Source organism: Melospiza melodia, unplaced genomic scaffold (genome assembly GCF_035770615.1).
Source record: "Melospiza melodia melodia isolate bMelMel2 unplaced genomic scaffold, bMelMel2.pri scaffold_46, whole genome shotgun sequence".
In the NCBI taxonomy this organism is placed as follows: domain Eukaryota; kingdom Metazoa; phylum Chordata; class Aves; order Passeriformes; family Passerellidae; genus Melospiza; species Melospiza melodia.
Window position 1 is genome coordinate 4,216,214 of NW_026948783.1, and position 23,736 is coordinate 4,239,949.

Here is a 23,736-nt window from a genome sequence, read left to right on the forward strand (position 1 = left end):
CCAGGAAACATTTAGGCTGGACATGAGGAATTATTCTCCTCAAAATTGGGCATTGGATTGGGCTGCCCAGGGAGTTGGGTGAGTCACCATCCCTGGAAGTGTTTAAGGAAAGACTGGATGTGGCCCTGAGTTCCATGGCCTGGGTGACAAAGTGGTGTTGGGTCCCAGGTTGGACTTGATGCTCTCCAAGGTATTTTGCAGCCTGGCTGGTTCTCTGATGATTGTGACAGTGCAGGGCCCTGGAGAAGCAAGGGGACATTGTGACACTGCAAGGCCTGGTGGCACTAAGAGGACCATGGCGACACTGTACGACATGGCAGCACAGAGCCAAGGGGCCATTGTGACACTGTGGGGCTGAGTGGAAGCGAGGGGTCCATTGTGACAATCTGGGTCCTGGTGGAACCACAGAGGCCACTGTGACCCTGCACGGCCTTGTGGAACCAAGGGGCCCTTGTGCCACTGAGGAACCAAGGAGACCCTTGGGAGAGCCTGGGGACAATGGAATCAAGGGGCCTGTGCTCCATTGCAAGGACTCGGGGAACTGAGGGAACAACTGTGACACTGTGGTGCCCCATAGAACCAAGGGTCCCTGATGACACTGCAGGATCTTGTGTCACCAGGGCTGCATTGTGACACGGCAGCACCAAGGAATACATTGTGGCACTCTGAGGCCTCCTGGAACCACAGAGGCCACTATGATCCTGCAGGGCCTTGTGGAACCATGCAGAGCTTTGTGACAGAGCAGGACCTGGTGTCAGGATGGGGCGATCGTGACAATGCAGGGCCCCATGGAACCAAGGGGACAGTACTGCTCTTCAGGGACTCCTGGAATGAAGGAAACATGTTTGACACTGTGGTGACCCTTGGGACCAAGAGGCCATTGTGACACGGTGGAACAAAGGAGAGCATTGCTGCACTGCCAGACCTCATGGAACAAAAGATCCATTGTGACACTGCGGGGCCGTGTGGGCCAAAGGATCCAAGATACTTCGTGAAATCAAGTAGTCCTATGAAACCAAAGGGACATTGTAACACTGTGAGGCCTCACGGAATCATGAAGACCATTGTGACAAACACACTGGAATGGAGAGATCTTCAATTAAATAGTAATAGGAGGAGAAAAAAAGAAAATTTGGGAAATTTAGTGACTCCGAGAAAATGGCCCGGGATTATATCCAGTGCAGTGCAAAGGACCAAAAAATGCCAAAAGGAAGCTCACAGATGTTGCAAAAGAAGGGGAAAAAGTCAAGGAGGAAGACAAAACTTAGGGGGAAGGATATGAGGGACATGGAATAGACAATTCATAAAAAAGCCAAAAAAAGAAAAAACTCTTTCCCAAAGTCAAAGCCATCAAAAGGCATGGCATGCCATCAAGGGCAGGGACATGCACCAAAGATTCCTCTATTGGTCCCCATTGAAATCGCAAGATTCCTTTTACCTTCCTGAAAGGAAATATCACTTCCTTGTGGGAAGGGAAAAGGAATCTTGCGAATCCCGAAAGAAAGGCTAAGAAACACAAACTCTCTGGAAAAGGAGATAGGTTGAAATGAAATGCGACTGAAAAAAACAGAAAATCAGGAATTTTAGTGTCTTCATCAAATAGGCTGTGAGGAAATCAGGGTCGCATTGCAAAAAAACCAAAACATACTAATATAAGCTCTCAGATGTTGCAACAGCAGGAGAAAAAGTCAAGGAGGAAGACAAAACTTAGGGGGAAGGATATGAGGGACATGGAATAGAAAATTCATAAAAAAGCCAAAAAAAGAAAAAACTCTTTCCCAAAGTCAAAGCCATCAAAAGGCATGGCATGCCATCAAGGGCAGGGACATGCACCAAAGATTCCTCTATTGGTCCCCATTGAAATCGCAAGATTCCTTTTACCTTCCTGAAAGGAAATATCACTTCCTTGTGGGAAGGGAAAAGGAATCTTGCGAATCCCGAAAGAAAGGCTAAGAAACACAAACTCTCTGGAAAAGGAGATAGGTTGAAATGAAATGCGACTGAAAAAAACAGAAAATCAGGAATTTTAGTGTCTTCATCAAATAGGCTGTGAGGAAATCAGGGTCGCATTGCAAAAAAACCAAAACATACTAATATAAGCTCTCAGATGTTGCAACAGCAGGAGAAAAAGTCAAGGAGGAAGACAAAACTTGGAGGAGAAGATATGAGAGACTTGGCATGGATGTTTAAGAAAAAAAAAAATAATTGTAGAAAAAAATCTTTCCCAAAGTCAAAGCGATCAAAATGCAGGCAGGCCATACGCCATCAAGTGCAGGCACATGGATCAAAGCTTGCCAAAACTGATCCCCACTGAAGGCCAAAACCGAAAAGAAGGACTTACAAACATGCTGGAATGGAGATACCTTCAAAGGAATTGCAATTGGAGGAGAAAAGAAGAAAATTTGGGAAATTTAGTGACTCTAAGAAAATGGCCCGGGATTATATCCATTGCAGTGCAAAGAACCAAACATGCCAAAAGTAAGCTCACCGATGTTGCAAAAGAAGGGGAAAAAGTCAAGGAGGAAGACAAAAATTAGGGGGGAAGATATGAGGGACATGGCATGGACACTTCATGAAACAACCAAAACCAGAAAAAAATCTTTCCCAAAGTCAAAGCCATCTAAAGGCATAGCATGCCATCAAGGGCAGGGACATGCACCAAGAAGTCCTCTATTGGTCCCCATTGAAATCGCAAGATTTCTTTTCCCTTCCCAAAAGGAAATATCACTTCCTTTCGGGGAGGGAAAAGGAATCTTGGGAATTCCAAATGAAAGGCTTCCAAACACTCTGGAAAGGAGATAGGTTCAAATGAAATGCAATTGAAAAAAGCAGAAAATCAGGAATTTTTGTGTCTTCATCAAATAGGCTGTGAGGAAATCAGCTGCATGGCAAAGGTCCAAAACATGCCAAAACTAAGCTCTCAGATGTTGCAACAGCAGGGGAAAAAGTCAAGGAGGAAGACAAAACATAGAGGGGAAGATATGAGAGACTTGGCATAGATACTTAAAGAAAAAAAAAAAAAAAGAAAAAAATATTTTCCAAAGTCAAAGCAATCAAAATGCAGGTAGGCCATACGCCATCAAGGGCAGGCACATGCAGAAAGCTTGCCAAAATTGATCCCAACTGAAAGCCAAAAGAGAAAAGAACGACTTACAAACACCCTGGAATGGAGATACCTTCGAAGGAATTGCAATTGGAGGAGAAAAAAAGAAAATTTGGGAAATTTAGTGACTCTGAGAAAATGCCCCAGGATTATCTCAGCTGCAGTGCAAAGGACCAAAACATGCCAATAACAGCTCACAGATGTTGCAAAAGAAGGGGAAAAAGGTCAAGGAGGAAGACACAACTTAGGGGGGAAAATATGAGGGACATGGCATGGACACTTCATAAAACAACCAAAAAAAGAAAAAAGTCTTTCCCAAAGTCAAAGCCATCAAAAGGCATGGCATGCCATCAAGGGCAGGGACATGCACCAAAGATTCCTCTAGTGGTCCGCATTGAAACCGCAAGATTCCTTTTCCTTTCCCGAAATTTCCTTTCAGGAAGGGAAAAGGAATCTTGCAAATCCCAAAAGAAAGGGTTCCAAACACTCTGGAAAGGAGATAGGTTCAAATGAAATGCAATTGAAAAATGCAGATAATCGGGAATTTTAGTGTCTTCATAAAATAGGCTATGAGGAAATCAGCTGCATTGCAAAGGACCAAAAGATGCCAAAGCTAAGCTTACAGATGTTGCAAAAGAAGGGGTGTCCTTCGGTGACGTTATGATGCTTGTATCCCTATTCATCTTTTCTGTGCCTTTAAGACTGGCTTTGAAGTGTGGAAGTTTTTTTTTGTTTTCTCTTATCAGGGACACAGAGACGGGCAGTATATAGGGCTGTTTTCCCTTCTTGCTCTCATCTTTCTTCTTTGCTTGCTCTCTTTTCTTCTCTCGCTTCTGCTCTGCTTTGGCCTCTGCTTATTCGCTTGCTCTAGCTAAACATACCAAAATCCTTCCTGGACTGTTTCTCCTCTCCTTTTTATCAACCATTTCGAACCTACTCTGGACTGGGACCTGGGGACACCGAGGGTTTGCACCCTTTTGGCCTGCAGCAGCTGCCCCAGCACCGGAGGGACTGAGAACAGAGCAACCACCCCCGAAAGAGACTTTCTGATTTTTTCATCTTTCTCAGAGTGGTGTCATCGGGTATTGTTCATTTTGTGTGCTGGGGGGTGCTGTGCCTGAAATAAACAGGTTCTTTCCACCTCTTTCCGAGGAACATTTTTCCCGGACCAGTTGCGGGGAGGGCTTGCGTGGGTTTTGCTTTCTGGAGGGGCCCTCCTTGCAGATTCTTTGACAAGTTTGCCCTAAACCAGTACAAAACATCGGTGCCCAAATGTGGGGCTCTAGAGAGAATGGAAAAACCCTGTTTTGACTGCATTTTGGTTGCTATTACTCTGTGTTCATTTAAATTAGCTAATAGCCATGCTTTTTGGATTCATAATGTCTATTGGGGTGAAGATTTGCATGCATTTCTGGTCCCTAGGGTTTTTTGAGAATTTAATACCTCTATGGTCCCTAGGTTTATTTTCTTATCCAGAAATAGCTTTAGTATTGCCCCTAATACGTAGTTTTTACATCAGAGGGGCAGTGACCAGAGTAGCTATCCTGCTGGGCTTGGTGGCAATGATGTGCAAGAAGTTTATAAACATGCTAGGGTCTGCTCCAGGTATGAATGGTTCATGGCTCTGGTTATGCATCCAGTTTGTTAGAGGAGCAGCAGGGAATGAGGTTTTTCAGCCTCTGCTTTCCTTCTTCTCCTCTGAATCAGTTGCATCACTAGTGAAGGAATGTTCAGTTTCCCTTCAATATTAAAGAAACCATCTTTTTGGTATTCAATCTGGTAACCTTCTTCTATACAGCCTGCTGCTTCTCTAGAATGAGAGCTGAGATTTCTAGATGGGCTGATGAGACCCCTGACTCAGGAGTAGACCCCAGTGTGGAAAATCCTGAGTGGTGTGGGAAATGGGAGGATATGGGCCAAATCCTGAAGGTATTCTCTGACCCTATAGTCTGGGATTTTCCCCATGAACAAATTCAGAACCCAGCTGAGGTGGGGAAATATCTGAAAGAGAAGTACCAGGATGAGCCTAAGGAGAGGAAGGTCATTGCAGTGAGCTGGGCCCTGGCATATGCTTATCTCACTCTTTTAGAGACTGTCGGGCAGCAGACAGAGGCAGGGGGGCAGGGAGATAAATCAGCAACTATCCCAGTGACTCAGGCTGCAGACAACACTCCAGGCTCGAAGCCAGCAGCCAAACCAGATAGTGAGACTAAGCCAGCAGCTAAACCCATGGCTGTTGTTACCAGTACTAGAACTGGGAAATGCACCGACAAGACCAATCGACCAGTGGAGGATGATGATGATGATGATGATGATGATGATGATGATGATGATGATGATGATGATGATGATGATGGAGGAGAAGGAACCTCAATGCCTCCTGACATAAAATCAGGAGTCAAAGCAGCAGTTGCAAGATCAGATGCAAATATTGAGTCCTTTTCCCTGAAGGACCTTCGTGGCCTAAGGAAGGATTACACCAGACGACCTGATGAATCCATAATTAGTTGGCTGGTCCATCTCTGGAATGCTGCAGGCAAGGTTACAATTCTGGATGGCACTGAATCAAGGCATTTGGGATCCCTGTCGCAGGATCCTGTCATCGACCAAGGAATGATGAGGGGGGCTAACGCTCACAGCCTCTGGGCAGTGGTCTTGGACAGTGTTGCACAAAGATACCTGTGTGCAGATGATCTCTATATGCAGCAAACTCAGTGGAAGACAATAGAGCAAGGGATCCAACGCCTGAGAGAAATGGCAGTGGCAGAGATTATCTTCTCAGATGACGTAACAACTAGGAATCCAGACTTAGTACCATGCATGTCTGTGATGTGGTGAAAACTTGAATGACTTGGGCCACATGAATGTGCTTCTGCCTTAGCCATCATGAAGAGAGATGAGAGGGATGAGACTGTGCTGGACATGGCAAGGAAGCTCCGAGCATATGCAGATGCTGTACATGGCCCGACACATGCCAGAATCGCAGCGGTAGAAACACGTCTGCAGAACTTAGAGGATAAGATAGAGGATAATCATAAGAAGCTTAGAGAGGAGATTAAAGAAGACCTTCTCCAAATTTCAGCAGTACAGATCAGAGGTTCTGGTATTCAAGGCAGACGTTTACCAGATGGTGAGAGAAGGTACACCCCACAAGCTGAGCTGTGGTTCTACCTGCGTGATTGTGGGGAAAACATGAGAAGGTGGGATAGGAAACCTACTGCTGTTCTGGCACGACGGGTGCTGAACTGAAGGAAGCCAACAGAAGCAAAGCAGCTCCAGTTGCCCGTAGCCAAACCACCAGGTATGATGATGATGACATGTCTGATCCCCTCGAAGGAACATCCAAAATATATGCCCAGGGAAAGAAGGATAACCAGGCTTAGAGGGGCCCTGCCTCTAGCCAGGTAGAGACCGGGGAAAACAATGTTTTCTGGTCTGTGTGGATTCGTTGGCCTGGCACATCAGAGCCACAAGAGTACAAAGCTTTGGTTGATACTGGTACGCAATGTACATTAATCCCATCAAGACATGTGGAGACAGAGTCTGTTTCTATTGCTGGTATGACAGGGGGATCCCAGGATTTCACTTTGGTGGAAGCTGATGTGAGCCTAACAGGAAATGAGTGGAAGAAGCATCCTATTGTGACTGGCCAGAGGCCCCATGTATTTTGGGCATAGACTACCTTCAAAGTGGGTACTTCAAAGACCCAAAAGGACTCAGATGGGCATTTGGAATAGCTGCTGTAGAGACAGAGGGCATCCAGCAATTGAACACCTTGCCTGGGTTATCTGAGATTATCTGCAGTAGGATGCCTGACGGGAGAAGAGCAGCGAGTACCAATTGCCACCTGAACAGTGCATCGATGACAGTATAGAACCACTCGAGATGCTGTGATCCCCATCCATATGATGATCCAAGAGCTGGAGAGACAAGGGGTGCTCAGCAAGACCCACTCACCCTTCAACAGCCCCATTTGGCCTGTGCGAAAATCTGAAGGAGAATGGAGATTGACTGTGGACTACCGTGCATTGAATGAAGTGACTCCACTGCTGAGCGCTGCTGTGCCAGACATATTAGAGCTCCAGTACGAGCTGGAGTCCAAGTCAGCAAGGTGGTACGCCACTATAGACATTGCCAATGCCTTTTTCTCCATTCCTCTGGCAGTAGAATGCAGGCCTCAGTTGCTTTCACATGGAGAGGAGTGCAGTACACCTGGAACCGACTGCCCCAGGGATGGAAGCACAGCCCCACCATCTGCCATGGACTGATCCAGACTGCACTAGAAAGAGGAGAGGCTCCAGAACATCTGCAGTATATTGATGACATCATTGTGTGGGGGAACACAGCTGTGGAAGTGTTTGAGAAAGTGAAGGAAATCATCCAGATCCTCCTGGAAACTGGTTTCACCATTAAATAGAGCAAAGTAAAGGGACCAGCTCGTGAGATTCAGTTCCTGGGAGTGAAGTGGCAAGATGGACGGCGTCAGATTCCCACCAATGTCATCAACAAGATCACAGCAATGTCTCCACCCAACAATAAGAAAGAGACACAAGCTTTCCTGGATGCAATAGGTTTTTGGAGGATGCATATTCCTGAGTACAGTCAGATCGTGAGCCCTCTTTACCTGGTCACCCACAAGAAGAACAATTTCCACTGGGGCCCTGAGCAGCAACAAACCTTTGTCCAGATCAAGCAGGAGATTGCTCATGCAGTAACCCTTGGCCCAGTCAGGACAGGATCAGAGGTAAAGAACATGCTCTACTCTGCAGCCGGGAACCATGGCTTTTCCTGCAGCCTTTGGAAGAAGGTGCCTGGGGAGACACGGGGTCGACCACGGGGATTTTGGAGTCGAAGCTACAGAGGGTCTGAAGCCAACTACACTCCAACAGAGAAGGAAATCCTGGCTGCCTATGAAGGAGTCCAGGCTGCCTCGGAGGTAATAGGCACTGAAGCACAAATCCTCCTGGCACCCCGACTACCGGTGCTGGGGTGGATGTTCAAAGGCAAGGTTCCTTCCACTCACCATGCCACCAGTACTAGATGGAGCAAGTGGATTGCTCTCATCACTCAGTGCGCCCGTATAGGTAAACTGAATTGCCCTGGGATTTTGGAGGTAATTACAAATTGGCCGAAGGTGAACATTTTGGTATCATAGATGAAGAGGAACAAGAACCAGTGACACGTGCTGAAGAGGCTCCTCCCTATAACCAACTGCCACCAGAGCAAACACGCTACGCTCTTTTCACTGACGGTTCCTGTCGCATTGTAGGGATGAACCGGAAATGGAAAGCAGCCTTATGGAGCCCCACACGACAGATGGCAGAGGCCACTGAAGGAGAAGGTGGATTGAGCCAACTTGCTGAACTCAAAGCTGTTCAACTGGCCCTAGACATTGCTGAGAGAGAGAAGTGGCCGAAGCTCTACCTCTACACTGATTCATGGATGGTAGCCAATGCTCTGTGGGGATGGCTGGAGAGGTGGAAAAAGGCTAACTGGCAACGTAGAGGAAAACCAATTTGGGCTGCTGAAGAGTGGAAAGACATTGCTACCAGGGTAGGGAGGCTACCTGTGAAAGTCCGCCATGTAGATGCCCATGTACCCAAGAGTAGGGCCAATGAGGAGCAACAGAACAATGAGCAGGTATACCAAGCTGCAAAGATAGGGGTGTCCAAAATAGACCTAGATTAGGAACATAAGGGAGAGTTATTCCTAGCTCGATGGGCCCATGATGCCTCAGGCCACCAGGACAGAGATGCCAGCTATAAGTGGGCATGAGACCGAGAGGTGGATCTAACCATGGACAGTATTTCTCAAGTCATCCATGACTGTGAGACGTGTGCTGCCATCAAGCAGGACAAGCAAGTGAAGCCCCTCTGGTACGGTGGGCTGTGGTCCAAGTACAAGTATGGGGAGGCCTGGCAGATTGACTCCATCACACTGCCCCAGACAGGCCAGGGCAAGCGCTACGTGCTGACCATGGTTGAAGCCACCACTGGATGGTTGGAAACCTACCCTGTGTCTCATGCTACGGCCCAAAACACCATCCTGGGCCTTGAAAAGCAAGTTCTGTGGAGACATGGCACCCCTGAGAGGACTGAGTCTGACAACGGGACCCATTTCAAGAACAGCCTTATCAATACCTGGGCTAGGGAACATGGCATTGAGTGCGTGTACCATATCCCCTACCATGCACCAGCTGCAGGCAAAGCGGAGAGGTACAATGGACTACTAAAATCCCAGGTGAAAGCTTTGGGTGGGGGATCTTTCAAAAATTGGGAGCAGCATTTAGCAAAGGCCACCTGGTTAGTTAACACCTGAGGTTCCACCAAGCGAGCAGGTCCTGCCTAGTCTGAGTCCCTGAATATAACAGAAGGAGACAAAGTCCCAGTGGTACATATCAGAGGTTTGTTAGGGAAGACTGTGTGGATCAATTCTGCCTCGAGTAGAGACAAACCCATTCGTGGGGTTGTCTTTGCTCAGGGACCAGGTTGCACATGGTGGATAATGCAAAGAGATGGAACAACACGATATGTACCTCAGGGAGATCTGATTGTGGAGTAAGAATGATGTGCAATATCACTGTTCATTGGATGTTACTGCCATTGTCTGTACATTAAACCATACAGACATGAGATAGAAGGAAATGTGTAAGTGTCAAAGGTCTGAGCAAGTGATAGATGAAACTTTAAGTGAGTAAAGTGAAAGGGGGGAATCCTGCAGCTCTGTAATATAGGGCCTGGATTCAGTCATCCAGTGTGGGGATGAGATGAAGGCATGATGGGTATTGGTTGTAAATTTTGGGGGAACAGATGGACATTTTGTATGAATAATGCATGATGTGTTGTAGTATGTTGATGATATGGGGATAAGGGGTGGAATGTCCTGGGGTGACATTATGATGCTTGTATCCCCATTCATCTGTTCTGTGCCTTTAAGACTGTCTCTGAAGAGTGAAAGTTTTCTTCGGGTTTCTCTTATCAGGGACACAGAGATGGGCAGTACATAGGGCTGCTTTCGCTTTTTACTTTTGGCTTTTCTGCTTTGCTTGCTGTCTCTCCGCTCTCGCTTTTGCTTGCTTTTGCTTCTGCTTATTCGCTTGCTCTAGCTAAACATACCAAAATCTTCCTGGACTGTTTCTCCTCTCCTTTTTATCAACCATTTCGAACCTACTCTGGACTGGGACCTGGGGACACCGAGGGTTTGCACCCTTTTGGCCTGCAGCAGCTGCCCCAGCGCCGGAGGGACTGAGAACAGAGCAACCACCCCCGAAAGAAACTTTCTGATTTTGTCATCTTTCTCAGAGCGGTGTCATCTGGTATTGTTCCTTTTGTGTGCTGGGGGGTGCTGTGCCTGTTAAATAAGCAGGTTCTTTCCACTTCTCTCCGAGGAATTGTTTCCCGAACCGGTTGGGCGGAGGGGCCGTGTGGGTTTTGCTTTCTGGAGGGGCCCCTTTGGAGGTTCTCTACCAAATTCGCCCTAAACCAGGACAACAAGGCTTCTCCTTCTAGCAAACAAACAAACAAATAAACAAACAAAATATGAAAGTGTTACCTACTCCAGTGTCTAAAGCACTTGGAGGCCGTGAAGGGATGTTTGGCAGGGAAACAGCCCTCGTGCTGAGCATTGGCTCTATGGATCCAAGGCAGGGATCTATGGCAGTCTGCCTGAAGGTCCCTCATGAGCCCCCATGGTCCAGGCTAAAGCTCCCTCAGCACCTCCTCCCTGGCCTTGTGCTGCACCCCTTGCCCAGCTCCCCTGTCCCTCTGTGCCCACGCTGCAGCCCCTCCATGACTTTCTGCTTCCCAGGGCCCACAGCTGCACACAGCACTCCAGCTGTGGCCGCAGCGCTGCCCAGCACAGGCCACGCTCCCTGCCCTGCTCCTGCTGCCCCCCTGCTGCTGGCACAGCCACCGTGCCCTTGGCCTTCTGGGCCCCCTGGCCCCACACTGCCTCCTCTTCAGCTGCTCACGGCCGCCAGCCCTGCGTCCTTTGGGCCCACGCAGCTCCCCAGCCACAAAGGTGCCCATTGCACTTCAGATACAGCAGGCACCATTGCAAGATGGCCTTCCTGTTCTACCACCTCATGTTCCAAGTAGATATCATAAAGTTTGATAGGAATAGGATTCTAAGTCACTCTGTTTAAATTAAAATTATCTAATACAACTGTAGAGGAAATTGCTCTTAATTAAATTTATCCTATCTGCTGTCTGCAAGCATCGTTCTCTTTTTAAAACTAGGTTTTTAGTTCTTCAAACTCTGAGAAGGAAATTTAAAAATATCTATCGCTGCCTTTGTTACTTTTGTTTCAGGCATGAATATGGATTTTCTTTCGGCCTTCCTAGCTGGCCCTCTTCAGTCTACTGCTACTGGCCAAGCTTACATCTTCCTCTACAATTCTTAAACACCAGGAACATGAAATGTTCCTTTCTCACTCACCTCAGGATCTTCAGCACTGCTGAATACACGCTTTCAGGTGACCTGTAGTGGGAAGGGAAAATGAACCAGATGCTGTCAGAAAACTGCCTGGGCTGCTGAATCCCACAGAACAAGTCAACCCAAACACAGATGATTTCCTGTTTCACAACACCCCTCCAGGGGACACATTTCATTCACACAGCCAGCAAGAGATCAGGACAATATTCTTGGTTGTGCCAACACATTGGCCTGTTTAGCCAGTAAATGAATACAAATATGACCAAGAAAATGCAAATTGCTCTTCAACACTCAATGCTCCTGTTCTACCAAACACATAAAACAGCTTCTGAAATCCTCTCCTTCAGGTACTCTTTTTTTTTCCGGTCAGTTACACGCACTAATTCTCATTAACTTGCAGGAAATAGTTGCCCAGAAAAGCTTCCCAAAATTCCCCTGAGCTGTGACAGTTCTATTGTGGAAGAGCACAGCAGCACCTCTACGGATCAGGAGCAGACACTCACTGCTTTAGAGTTTGCATTTTCTTTCAAAGGTAATAACTATTTTAGCACACAGTAAAAGGTTATTAAGTTAGACAGTCAAATCCTTTCATGACAAAATTTAAAAAGAAAATAAGCTTTCTCTGAATCCTGGGAACAACTGAAGAGTTTTTAGAAGGCCTTCCAAGAAGCTCTGCCAGTCTACATTTTCAAAGGTGTCCTGCTTGTCCCAACAAACTGAGGAAATTACAGACTCTGCTGCCACAGACTCTCCCGTGGAGGGAACGGAAGTCCTGCAGGTTCCCCTGCAAATGCTGCCCCTGTGGCTACAGACACCCCCTTTTTAGCTGGACCTCTTGACAGGAGCTTTAGCAAACCACTGGCATCCTAATGCTCTTTCTATTTCAAAACCAGAAACTCAGCCACCAAGAAAGAGCAGGAAGACATATAAAAGCCAGGTTAGGATACACCCTAGCCTAAGTAGAATGGAAACCTCTATTTACGTGCAAAATGTGTAATGTAATACACAGAAAAAGAAATGCCATAGGCAGCAATTGCTGCTTTAGCCAGATGATGAAACATTGTAACAGTGTTGTATGAGTTTTTCCTAAACTAGGGAAAAAAAGGCTCTTGTCAGAGGGCAGCTATCCACTGACAAAGGCGCCAGCCAGGAAAGTTCTCCTGATGTGAGCAAGCACTAGGGCTGCTCTGACACTCAGGCCTTCTGTGCACCAAGGCAACCTTCTGATGCCACTACGACAAGGTGGCAACCATGCCCTGACATCACAAAGCAAACGCTCCATGTTGGCCTGTGAATTTATGCAAAGCAATAATCAACCTTCCCTACAGCAAACACAAAAGAGCCTGGGACGTTCTTATCTGTCACAAAGCAGCACAAATTCCCCCCATGGGCCAAACCCTGTTTTTCAGGGATCCAATAGGAACTCCCAAGGGTGCCCCAAGCACCCACAGCCTGTACCCCAGCTGAGCACTCAGATGGGACACAAGCAAAGGAAACCAGACCAAGAAAATGGCCCACAGCATTGCACATGTGAGAAATGACTCTCACTTTTAAAATTGTAAACGTTTAGTAAACCTTTACAAAGGACTGAATAAGGAAAAATTGCAGCATTGGGAGTCTCTGTGACTAGCAGCCATGTGCTCATCTACAAAAAGGATGTTCTGCCATTTATACCCTTAGCCCCTCCAAAAGTTTTTCAGTCAACTCTTTCTCTGCTGTCCATTGGTGGAGATTACTTTCTTGCATCCTGACTGGAGGTCAGGTGTTGTTACACCCTGCCTGTTGGTCACAAGCCAGCCCTCCCCAAATGCCCTGACTGCCCAGGCTGTTACAAGGGGGACGGGAAAGAGGACTATGGGAGGATATATTACAATATAATCACTACTCATTTGAACATCCACATAACATCTACTTCTTAATTGTCAGAGCCAACCATTGCATTACTCATCCAGAACACACAGAACCAGGAGAGAAGCCACTGTTGGCATCACAGATGAAATGCTTCCTAACAAATCTCCCCACATATTTGCACCTTTATTGGACATGCCCAGGGCTCCGGTGCGGGTACATCTCTGCCTTTCTTCCCCTTTGGCAGCAGTCAAACCGGCACCATCTGCCCGCCAGCAGCAGCTGCTCCCAGCTGGGAACGCCACTGGCGGTGCTGATTTCCAGAGGCTTCTGTGTGCCAGGGGAAGCCAAGGCAGAAGTGGGTTGAACGGTGCTGGCGCTGCTGCTGCTCTGTGCCAGAGAGCCCCGGCTGGGCAGGGCACGGTGCCCACTGCGCTGCGGGCTCCTTCTCCTGCCACAGCCGGGCACACCTGGCAACAAGGCATGGCAACCTGTGGGCAAGCCAAGGGGTTTCTGGGGCTGCACTGCTCTGCACACACCCAGCACACCTGCAGCACACAATTTTAACCCTCAAACAGGTAAACCAAAGGGAAACAGCTGGAAAAGATTTCATTTCAACCATTCCTTATGCTTCAATAGGAATGACCAAAATGAAAGTTACCAAGCAGGGCCAATCTACACTGCCAGCTCAGTGTGAGAAAAGAGGAATTACTTTATTTCAGTGCTGGGTGTGTGAGGAATCACTTCCCTGAAACATGCACACCCACGTGTTAGTATCCATGGAACTAAGACATTACTTTCATTATTTTTATTCATTACTTTGCTCTAACTCACAGGCTAAACATTCTCACAAAGTATTTGTCATGTTTAAATCACTTCCCCAAAATTACTGACATTTAGAGTAGGGGTCTCTTGAGGGTCTCTGGTGGTCATGTGGTGAAAAACTCATTCCTAAAATTCTCCTCCCGTGGCTAAGAGCCTTCTTCTCCTTGAATGCATTGCAGCTACGTCCTCATTAGGCCCACTGTCTTTATTCTCAAGGCTAAGACATCCACTTGCACACATTAACCACTGCTGTGAGGGAAGGTACGATCAAGCACTGCCTGTTAAAGCTTAACAAATTCACAATTTGTTGCAGGTCAACACTTCCCCAACATCTCTCGTTCCTTCTCTGGGAATCAAACACAAGCATTTTGTGATCCCTGAGCCCAAGGCCGCCTCCAACCCTCCTGTCACCCAGCAGCCCTTCTCTCCTCACAAACAGCAGGCCCAGCAGTGCCTTCCCTCACTGGCTCAGTCACCAGCTGTGTCAGGAGTTCTCTGTCACACACTCCAGGACCATCCTGGACTGTTTGCTCTCCGCTGCACTCTGTTGCCAGCAGACATCCCCACCCTGTTCCATGCCCCGTGCAGAACCCTGCACCTGCTGTCCATGGGCACCTGGCAAGGGGAGGCACTCACGGCAGAGAGGCACCAGCTGCCCTGGGCAGGAACCAAAACCCTCTGGCGGCACAGCTGCTGGCCTGGGTCTGGCACAGCTCTGCACGCCCCACTCCTCACGGGCTCTGGGCTGGAAATGCAATTGCACTTTCTGCCTCAGGGAGAAACACCAGGGCTGCACAAACAACGGCCAGCAGGCCACATCCCAAAGGCACTGCAGCATGGAGCTGAGAAGGAAGAAGACCCAGTTCCTAACCATACCAAAACCACCATAATGGGGACTTTTAATCTTCTGAATGTAGATTTGATTCACAGGGTGACAAGGGAATCTTCCAATGGAGTTGAAGTTTGGTAGAGTTTTTATTCTGAGTCCTACTCAGACTGTTGATTTGAAAATTTATTTTAAAATGTTTTTTAAAAGGCTGTGCAGTCATATGGTTTTGTTCTAATACCAAAATGGCTAGATGAAATGTACTGGCATTTTAATTACATCCAAACTGATTAGTCTGTAAAAGCTTTCAAGCAGAATAGCCACTAAACAAGAAATGAAAATCTGTGGACTGTTGACTTTGCAAATTTCTACTAAACTTATCAGACAATGAGGCATTTTTAGGTAGATCATAGAGAAAATTAATGCCTATGGATAACTTGATTTGGATAAACCTGTTGATTTCAAATTAAAACTGCCAGCACATACTAAGTGGAAATCTGAATACTCACTTCTATGAGCTCTGAATTATTAGTCATTGTTTGCCATATTAAAAAAAATTAACATTCTGGCTATTTTGTTTACTTACAGTCAGGTCTTCAACACTCTTTGTAACACCAGAAAGAGAGCTTTTAGCAATGTGAACCATGGGTTTGTGGAGCATTGCAGAAGGCTCCTATGCCAGCACTAAACGTTCACATTTACCATGGCATCCCTTCTTGCCTTTAATTCCAAGCTACAGCTCAGTTCCTGCAGTACAGATTCACACTTGTAGTCTGTATTTGCACCTGGTTCTTACTTCCCTGTCCAGAAAAAAATCATGCTGAGATCTCAAATCAAAATAAAACAAGGAGAGAGTCAGGTTCTGGATAGGTATAGAAAGAACTGAGAGATTTTTTTGCAAATATGTTGAAAAGCAGTTTATAAATGCTGCAAAAACGGCAGATTAAAGACTTGCACTCTAACTCTAACTCTAACAGGCAAGCTGAGGTTTGCCTGTTCTCTCTGGACTGATTTCTTGAGGCCAGACACTGAACCTAATCAGTAAGAAAATCAAAACCACAGGAGTAGTTTGGAGAATATTGTAAATTATTCTGTCATGATGCTTTTTGCCTAAAAGTTCTGGCCATCATCCAATTGGAGTAATTAGAGGAGATCGAAGCCATCATACTGTGCCTGTGCACACAATTCCTTCCCAGGAGTAATCCATGAAGCAACGCTGACAAACCCACACCAGCAGCTGTTGTCACACAGCCCTGAAGCAGAGAATATGTATTTCTGCTATACTTGGACAGCTGAAGATGCCTCTGCTGAGCTAATTCTAGTGACTCCCCACCACAGATGAGACCTTGTGGTCAGTCTCCAACAAGTCAGGGCAGTTAATATTCTGCCTAAATGAAGTAAATCTAGCAATACATAGACCATGGAGCCTGAGGAAAGCCAGCAGTTGTGGGAGATTTAATTTGTTTCCATATCTTTCTTTTTACTAATAGATTGCAGTCAACTATTTAAAAAATGTAAACTTATGGCACACCATTGGCTGGAAGGTTGGTCAATCTTCCGTTCATGACTCCTCTGAAAGCATCACCCCAGTGTTTTTATCAGTAGCTCTTCCATCATCATGGCTCACACAGCATTTCCTGCAGCTCTTGCTGGAGCCAGGGAAAGGCACCAGGAGAAGGGGGAGAAATCTGTGTGCAGAGACTGTGTCAGCTACAGAGACATTTGTTTCCTCTGATTTGACTGAATGGCTGCAGGAACCTTGCTGGCACTGCTGGCGGGGTGGCCTTTGGCAGGGCTGGGCAGAGTTTGGGGCCCAGGATCCCTCCTCTCGGTGGGACACCAGGGTGAGCAGCCCCTGTCCCAGCCAGGAGCAGAGGTTCTGTGGCTCTGCCCGGGGCACAGGGACCTGCCACTGCCACGAGCTCCTGCCGCGGCTCCTCTGGGGCAGCTCCTGCTCTGCAGCGATGATGGGCGCAGCTGGGGGGGCTGCAATGGAGGGGGGCTACCAGTGGGCTCTGCTGGTCTGCCACACTGGAGCCAGCAGAGCTTCTGGAAGGAGTCTCCTCTTGTGAGCTGCTGGAGCTGGAGCTGGCCACAGAGCCGCTGTGTTCATCCCTGACAGGCCCAGAGCACAGCAGCCTCTGGGCCTCCTTGCTGCACGATGGCAGTGAGGAGGCCATGGACCAGAGGTTCAGTATGTGTGACTCAGTTTCCTGATAAACTCTGCTAAGAAAACCCTGCATCCGTCCTGCCAGATCTAAGACACTCCAAGAAATCTGTTGGCACTTTGGGAACTCAGAATTGTTTGAATTTTGAACAGCTGTCCTGTGAGCGCTTTTGATGATTTTTGTCATTTTGTGTTGATTCAGTTGATCCTTCAGAGAAGCTTTCCTAATAATATAAAACAGGAGAAATTGTGGAGACCCTGAGGGGGCATTCCCTGGTCTAGGGAGACACAAGAAGCTTCCCTCAAAGAGCTGTTAGACCCCATTGGCTCCTTCCCCTGTTCCTATGTCTGTTCCTGTGTTCCTGAGCCACACCTTCCCTATTCCCTGATCGGCCCCCTTATCTTTGTACTGCCCCGAGATCAGGGTCAGCCCCCAGGCCTCTGTGGAGACAAAGTGAGACCCTCTGTGTGTGGGTGCTGGGAGCTGAACATCTCCCTGCACGGCTGAATGAAACATCTGTGGAGATTATGCAAAGGTCCTTTTTGCTTCTCTACCCTGGACTATGCTAGCATCAATTCAGACTGCTCCAGAGGAGAAGCTGCGGTACTGGCACCAAGGTTTTGGCAACTTGACCATAGGCACAGAGGGCATGCAGGATGCTGCTCTATGAATTCCTTAACCAGCCATCTCTGGTGCTGGCATATTCCCTCCAGCTTCTGCTGCAGCCAGAGCCACCTTTGGTCCAGTAGATGACATTGTTATTTGAAAAATTGGGCCCACTCCTTGGGCAGGAGGCCATCCACAGGCTCTGGTCCTGCAGCCCCCTGCTCAGCTGGGGACAGTGTTCCCTGTGGGGAAGATGGAGCAGCCATCACAGGGTCTGGGGGGCTGTTTTCAGCAAGGTGGCCAGGCTCTCTCCCTGCTGGACTCTAGCAATTGTTTGGGGGAGCTGATGGCAAATTGTATGTAGTCCTGTTCATCCTACTCAGAAAACCTGACAGCTTCTATCATTCTTCTGCAGAGTTGGCACGCTGGATTTCTCTTTGCCCACTGCAGGATGCAGCCCAGGCAGAACTGGTGGTGACAGGGCAGAGAAAAATTCACATCCTTCTTAGTGACCTGGCAGATGGGGCAGCTCCATTCTGTCCCCATGGCCATGTCTGTCTGTCCCAGCAGCAGGGAAGAGCTGAGGACCATGAGCTGCTCTCATTGGCAATCTTGCTTGGCCAGAGCCCAAGCTCGAGCCAGAGTGGTCCAGGCTCTGTCAGTGCCCAAACATAAGCAGAAAGGGATGTTGTATCACAATCCATTCCTTGGTGAAGGAGGTCCATAGCAGCCTCAAGAGGCACCTCAGACACTCAACAGTCAAGGCAGTAACATATGGACAAGACACAGATGGCAGTTCCTGGCTGGGAGAGCATTCATAGGCATATCCAAGGACAAATTTCCCAGGAACTCTCCACAGCTCTGGGATCTGCCCACCAGCTCTGTCAGAAGCTTCAGCAGAACAACCAAAGTCCTAAAAAGCAGCTCCCAGACACTTTCCTACCATCCTGCCTGAGTAGCTGGGTTGCTTGCTGCAAAGCACTCTTTTTCTTCTCTTCCCCAATCCCCTGTGGACACCTGCAGCCAAAATAAAAAGCTCCTGGCCCTCTGTGTGATGTGATAATACAGTTTTTATATTTCCATGCTGGGATAAAAGAAAGCTGTGCTGTGGGTCAGGAGAGGCCAGGACCCACTTGGCCTTCCTGCAGGCTGAGGTGGTCCCAGCAGACATCCTGCTGCTTTTGGGGAATGTGTGAGGGGGAGTGGAGGGGGTGACAGAGAGCCCGAGATCCTAGAGTGGAAACTCAGCTCCAGAGTGGCAGTGCAGACTCTCCCTGCTGAATGCCTGCTGGGGCTGGCAAAGAAGGAAAATGCCCCAATAACAGCCCGGTGGCACTGTGTCTCAGGGACAGGTACAGGGAGGTGACAACAAACAGCAGCATGGCCCGGTCTCACAGCTTCTAGGAAGCAGGGACAGAGGGGCCTCATGTGCCAGAGGTTTCAGAAAGGCTGTCTTCTCAAATGGCCACTCTAAAACCCCTTCTCTTTGCCTCTTGGGTTTGTGAATGCTTTTGACAGCCACAGCATCCTGGGGCAACGCATTCCATGATTTCATTAAGCACTCCTTGTAAAGCACCTCCCATTGTTCAACTGAGCTGCCAGCCTGGTCATTTCAGAGGGTGCTGCCTTGGTGCAGAGAAAAATCAGTCTTCTGCCTTTCAGGGAGCTGAAGGAGGAGGGACTCTTCACCATCCAACACCTGGCTGGGTCCCATTCAGAGCTCCTGCTTTGTAGACTTGGTGAGGTTTGCTTGGCAGTTGCCAGCAAGGTGAGAACATTGTTCTGAATTGTCCCCCATACTTCATACACAGTGTGTAGAGTAGGTATGTGCTTGCTCACCTCCATGTGTGCTCAGGGTCTGCCTTAATTTCTGGTTTTAGACCTGATATTTCCAATGTCTGTCAGCTGTCTGTAGGATCTGTGGGCACATGCAGCTGTATTTACTGGCAGCTCGGGTATCTGACACTCATCTTTGAGTGTGGTGCCTTCATAATGCAATGTGCAAATGCAGAAACTGAGACACTAATGATGTTAGTTGCCAGAGTCCCAGTCTCTGCCCAAGCTATAATTCAACGCTGCAAATTATTCTGTAGACCTGAGCCTGTGTTTTCTGTTTCCTGGCTGAGTGCTTCAGCTGCTGGTGTTGCTTTTTTGAACAGGAGCACCTGACTCTTTTATCTTTATGACTTTTGCCTTCATGATTTGAAAGCAGCTCTTTATTTATTTTCTAGTAAAAGGGCCTAAAAACAAAGATGTGGACATTTAAGAAGGGTTAAATAGAACACTTAATGAAATTTTTATTTACGCCTGCAGTAAGCAGGTCTGAAGCCAGAAATTGGTGCCAGAGTAAGTGCCTTTCTGTGCTTGTGCTCTCCTGCTCTTCTGTCCTTGTATGCTCCTCTGGACACAATGGGAAGTGTTGTCATTTCCTGGGACTTCTGTTGAAGGCAACTGGTTTTCTTTCCAAGGTGATTCTTATGTTTCCCCTCATGGCTTCCCCAGGTGACCAACCTCGGTTCCAAGGTGTCCTGCTCTGACATTGTCACTCTGGGAGAGCTCTCTGTGACCTTGAAGAAGGACATGGACTCTGAGGTGGATGAGGTTGCTCGGGTCCTTCTCCAGATGGTGTCCAACGCCCCAGAATTTGTTCAGAAAGCAGCCAGTCAGACCCTCGGGATCATGGTGGAGAATGTGACTCCTGCACGAGCAATGACTGCTCTCATGGACATGGGAGTCAAGTAGGTTCTTCTTCTTTTAGTGATGTTCTTCACCTTTGTGTGTGGGGGAGGGAGAAGGGATGAGACAGACAATGGGAATGGTTGGAGGGAAGGGTCCTGTATCCTGCATCTTCTGTGGACTCAGTGACTTGATTCTCCAACCAACCTCCCTTCTCTCCTCTTGTCACCTATTTCTGCCCTCCTGCAGCCCATCAGTTCTCAGAATTACAGAAGTAAAGAATATGGAAAGTTGGAAGGGGCCCATCAGGACCATCGAGTCCAGCTCCTGGCCTTGCCCAGAGCAGCCCAAGGGTCACACCAAGTGCCTGAGATTGTTGTCCAAATGCTCCTTCAGCCCTGTCAGGCTTGGTGCTGTGACCACTGCCCTGGGGAGCCTGTTCCAGTGCCCAGCCACCCTCTGGGTGAAAAACCCTTTTTCCTGATATCCAAACTAAAGCTCCTCTGACTCAGCTTCCTGCTGCTTCCTGGAGTTCTCCCAGTCTCTCAGATTTTCCTGGATGTGGTGACTGATGGGGAAGGGAAAGTGCCTGCAAAGGCCAAGGATAGAGCCTTGTGCTTTTGTGGGCAGAGGGACAATTGCAATTGCAGCTGTGAGCAGTGTTTTGTATTTCACAGTGCTGACCACAGAGGCCCTGGGAAAACCACATCTCCTCATGATGCCACTAACTTGGGAAACGAAGAGCATCCTTGCCCTCATGGAGCACATGGGGGACAATCTGCTGGGTGTGGCACAGCCTGCACAGCAGGTGCAGCTCCTGCCAAAGGAGTCTTGTATGACTGTCATGGCCTTAGAGCTCTACTTTCTATTCAAAGTGATGTTTCATGTTAGCCTTGAGATGATAAATCACTTTACAGGCACCTTCACAGGCTGACTGCCATGGGACAGTTGAAGCAAATGCTGCCTTAAATGTTGGTGCTGGGCCTGATAGTTCCCAAGAGACACTCTCTAGAACAGGACAGCCTGGCTAAACTGCCTGCCACCCTTTCCTCAGCTTTGCAATAGGGTAAAACATTCAGATGGATCCATTGCCAAGCTCCACAGAAGAAACAGGCTGCATTGCTGGATATTCTGCAACTTCACAGCCCACCACGTGTTTTCCCTGCATTTGTTGTTTTCCAAAACTCTGCAGATTTCGGGATACATGGGTGAAAAGAGCCTCAATCCTGCTGCAGGTCTCTGTGGTGTGCATCTGCCCCTGCTCTCTCCATTGCCCTTCCTACTCATGGCATGGGGGGCCTGAAGCTGCTCCAGGTTGAGGACAAGGTGAAGGCAATCATGGCTCAGCCTCACACAGAGGTGAGGGGGGAGCTGGGCCAATCTCTGCTGGCAGGAAGGGTCTTGTGGCAGCCCAGAGAGGCTGTGCACATTGCCAGGGAACAGCTGTGCCCTGCACGTGCCCCTGCAATGAGCTGTGCTGCTGCCAGTGCCCCTGGAGCTGTGGGGCTGCTGAGCTGTGGGGCAGGCGGAGGAGCAGGAGGGTGCATGTGCAGCTGAGCCATTCCTGGGGAGCACAGGGCTCTGGGCTCCCTGCTGTCCCAGGGCAGCCCAGAGGCCAGGCTGGGCCTGTGCCAGCTCTGGGCAAGTGGCTCAGGTTTGCCCTGGCCTGCCTCAGTGTCTGCCAGCAGGAGCATGTTTCCCTGTGCAGCTGTTTGGACATTTCCAGGAAATGTGTCCCATGAAATATGGAGCTTCAGCTGCTTTAGGTTTGCATGGTGGCCTCTGTTAAACTTTGCCTCTCTGTTAAACTTTGTGTCTCCATTTTGCAGATCTGACTGGTTACAGTCTTAAGGAGAAGTTTTCTCGGGACACTTCCAATGTTCCCTCACCCACAAAGTCCTCGCCTCCCATCCAGAAGAGCTCTCTTTCCTCCAAGCTCAGGAAGAAGCTGCCGCCTGTATGAAGAGTGTTTGAAGAATAGGATTGATGCGTTAGGCTTGATAGTTACAGCTGTACATATGTTCTGATCTTTAGATGTAGTTTTGAATTAATGTGTTTTGATTCTGTCTTTAAGTTTTGATGACATGTTTTTAATTCTATATATTTCATTTTGATGATGAAAAAAAGTAAATAAATAAACAAAATTGAAAAAACCAAGAGGAGAATGTGAGACCATGACCTGCTAGCCTAGAGATTATGGGAGAGCATCTCACTCAATGTGCCAGTGTCTCACCACATCCTTTCCTCATTGGGCCTCTTCTCTTTCCTCTTCCTCTTTGGCCATGGTTTCTTTGTGTCATTTGTGCTGCTGTTTTCAACTTGTCATTGTAACAGGGCCACACATTAACATGTTTGGGGGACAATGGATCCAAAAGATCTTGTCTAGTCAAAGGTTTTCTACCTAGGTGTGTTCTGTGCTCACCAAAGGCCTGAGCAAAGAAACCAAGAGAAGTGTGCCCAAATCCCAAAGCTTTGCTCCTTTGCAATCTCCCACAGATCTGGCTCACAGGTGTCTTCAATCACAATTCCATAGGTAAGAAGAGGTCGTGTATTTCACCGGGAAATGATGCACTGCTTTGCCAAAATCACCTGTATGTAAATTTACCCGGGAGAGCAGTGCAGCTGTGTTGTTTTCCCCTTGTTTGCAGAAGGATGAGTGCACTGGGAGGCCAATAACAAGTGACAAGGGTTCCTCAGATCTGCACTGCAGCCTGGCTGCCGTTCAGCCCAGAGCTAGGGGATCATTTTTTCCCATGGACCAGTGCTTGCCAGTGGAATGAATTCCTGCACAGCTGAAAGAAGCAATTCTGGATTCAGCTCCAGCTGTTGGTGGGCTGCATGATCATTGACAATGCTGCCCTTCCAGAAATTATTTTGCAGTTTCCTTTCATAGTCATTCGAAGCTTTGAAACTTCACATTTCAAGTTGCTTTGCCTTAGGGAAAAGCAATTCTGGGCCCAGTGCAAACTGTAACCTTTTGACAGCAAAGTCCTCATGGTTGCCAGCTTCCGATGTTACACAATGTCACCTGGCTGCATGTGTTTTCTTGGCTCTGGGTCTAGTCCCGGCCTAGTAAAGCCCAGGCAGGGTGGCACATTGCAGGGAAAATTGGTTTGTGAGCTTATGGGGTTGCCATCAGCAGCAGAGTGAATGTGCCCTGTGGGGATTCCTCTGGAATTCCTACCCCATGCCACAATATTCTCTTAGATCTTTCTGAAATATCCTAGAAGAGGCTGTGAAACTTCACATCT

General features: G+C 48.0%; 1 protein-coding gene across 1 annotated transcript in view; it reads left to right on the top strand.

The window, feature by feature from the left end:
* The window catches only part of LOC134434713 (olfactory receptor 14J1-like), a gene marked incomplete at its 5' end in the record, with an annotated part of 36,984 nt that extends 14,664 nt beyond the window's left edge, over positions 1 to 22,320 (top strand). The window contains one exon of the mRNA XM_063183340.1: positions 22,315 to 22,320. Coding sequence (XP_063039410.1) covers positions 22,315 to 22,320 — 6 coding nt within the window. The remainder of the gene's footprint in view (positions 1 to 22,314) is intronic.
* Positions 22,321 to 23,736: the final 1,416 nt, after the last annotated feature.